Below are 2,329 nucleotides of genomic sequence, written 5' to 3' on the forward strand. Positions count from 1 at the left end.
GAACGGGATACCTCGCGTTCCCGATTAGGTAGAAGGAGCCAGCGAGGCGCTGCGCTTGACCAGCAGCAGGCAGCAGACGCCTGTACTACGCCTGCTACGCTTTCTGTTTCTGCTGCTGCAGCAGCTGCTGCTGATGCTGCAGCAGCAGCAGCAGCAGCAACGCGTACATCGGAAGCAGCAGCGACCATGCCCAGCCCCTTCTCCTCTGGAAGATCTTCTCGACGACGGCCAACCCCTGCAGCAGCAGCCGCAGCAGCACAAGAAGCAGCAGCAGCAGCAGCAGCAGCAGCAGGTGTATCTCCAGGGGCGTGCAGGCGTGGGAGACCACGCCAAGCAGGGGCCGAGGAAGCTGAGGATACACCCGAGAGCCGCCGCCGCCGCCGCACGTTGCCTCGCGACGAGCTGCGCTCGCGCAGGGAGACGACCCCGGGGGTCTGGGGGCCCCCGCCCCCGGATGCTCCGCCGTCTGGGGGCGCCTCTGGCGGGGGGACCCCCACTGGGGGGCCCCCCAGCGGGGGCCCCCCCTGCACGGGGGGGCCCCGCAGTGGGCGGGGCCACAGGAGGGCCCCTCGGAGTCCCCCTGGGAGTCCTCCCGAACCCCCCGAGATGCCGAGCAGCAGCATGAGCAGCAGCAGCAACAGCAGCAACAGCAGCAGCAACTCTGATGATGCTGAGGGTTTGTCTATGGAGGACGAAGAAGAGGAGATGGAGGAGGGAGATACTGAAGAGGAGGAGGAGAGAGAAGAGCAGCAAGAAGATGCTGATGCTGGGGATCGTCTGTGGGGTCGATCCCAGCGATCCCGGCTACGGGCTGCAGCCGGTGCGCCCCCAGCAGTGCAGGCGGCGCTGCGTGAGGCTGAGGCAGTTGCAGCTCAGCTGCCAGCGATTCGTTTTCCTACGTATAGAGAGTCGGATCGCGACGCAGCAGCAGCAGCAGCAACAGCAGCAACAGCAGCAGGAGGAGGAGGAGGAGGAGCAGCAGCAGCAGCAGCAGCAAGACAAGGAGGAGGCAGACGCGGGGTGTATAAAACAAAAAAAATCGATGAAGTCCCCCTGGTGCAGATGATAGATAAAATAGTTTTCTCGTGGGATGGCCGGCTGCTGCTGGCTATAAGGAGAAGGAGAGAACCCCTCATATACAGCACAGACTGGGAGGTAAATAAATAAATTAATAAATAAATAAATACATAAATAAATAAATAAATTAAATAAATTAATAAATTAAATAAATTAATAAATTAAATAAAGAAAGAAAGAAAAAAAAGAAGTCCGGATGGATAAATATAGTTCATATTAGGGTGGGGTGCACGTACACCCCAATGGATGGAGACAATCAGTATATATATTTTTTCCTGTTTCTATTTTCATTTTTATTTTTGTTTTGTTTTTTTTATACTGTCTTTGTCTTTATCTTCCTCTCCCTTTCGTCTATCTGTATTTATATATTTATTTCTTCTTTTCTGTGTATGTGTATTTATATATATCTCTGTCCTTTATCATTGCATCTATCTTGTGCTGCTGCTGCTGCTACTGCTGCTGCTGCTGCTGCTGCTGCTGCTGCTGCTGCTCAGCTGCCTCTGTTTGAGTTACAGAGCGAAGGCTACACAAACGCCACCACCATGAAGGGCGGCTGCTTCTTAACGGACATGCAGCACGTTGCATGCGGCTCCGAGGACCTCCAGGTTAGCCCCCCCCCCCTATCAACACGCATGCATGCATGCACGCATGCGTGCATGTATGTATGCATGCATGTAGTATGTGTGGGAGGAGCAGCGGCAACTGCAGCAGCAGCAGTAGCACCAGCAGCAGTAACAACAGCAGCAGCAGCAGCAGCAGCAGTAGTAGTAGGAGCAGTAGTAGTAGGAGTAGCGGTAGTATCAAGCGGTGCCCTGATGCATGCATGCATGCATGCATGCATGCATGCATGCGGGTGGGGGTCGAGAGGCCCCCTTGGGGCTGTTGCACCTCACGCCGGGCTCCTTAGGAGGGGCTGGCGGTTGCTGCTGCGTATCTGCAGCACGTAAACCCTAAACCCTAAACCATAAACTGCTGCTGCAGCAGCATAAGCTGCTGCTACACCTGCTGCTGCTGCTGCTGCTTTATCTGGTGCTGCTGCTCCTGCTTAACCTGCTGCCGCTGCTGCTGCTGCTGCTGCTGCTGCTGCAGGTGCATATATGGCAGCTGCCGCATCCCCTGCCGGTGAAGCCGCTGGCCACGCAGCCGCTGAAACGAAGAATTTGCTTGCGGGGCCATCTCTGTGTAGTCAACTGCTGCGCCAGGTATGGATGCATATATATATATATATATATATATATATATATATATATAT

The 2,329-nt window shown here is 54.8% G+C and overlaps 1 protein-coding gene across 1 annotated transcript in view; it reads left to right on the top strand.

Annotated features, from left to right (window-relative positions):
• EMH_0076460 (uncharacterized protein) overlaps positions 1-2,329 on the top strand; it is a gene marked incomplete at both ends in the record, with an annotated part of 8,727 nt that overhangs the window by 5,112 nt on the left and 1,286 nt on the right. The window contains 3 exons of the mRNA XM_013494024.1: positions 29-1,155; positions 1,593-1,682; positions 2,167-2,279. Of these exons, the coding sequence (XP_013349478.1) occupies positions 29-1,155; positions 1,593-1,682; positions 2,167-2,279 (1,330 nt within the window). The remainder of the gene's footprint in view (positions 1-28; positions 1,156-1,592; positions 1,683-2,166; positions 2,280-2,329) is intronic.

This window comes from Eimeria mitis, genomic scaffold, assembly GCF_000499745.2.
Source record: "Eimeria mitis Houghton genomic scaffold, Emh_scaff101, whole genome shotgun sequence".
Lineage (NCBI taxonomy): Eukaryota > Apicomplexa > Conoidasida > Eucoccidiorida > Eimeriidae > Eimeria > Eimeria mitis.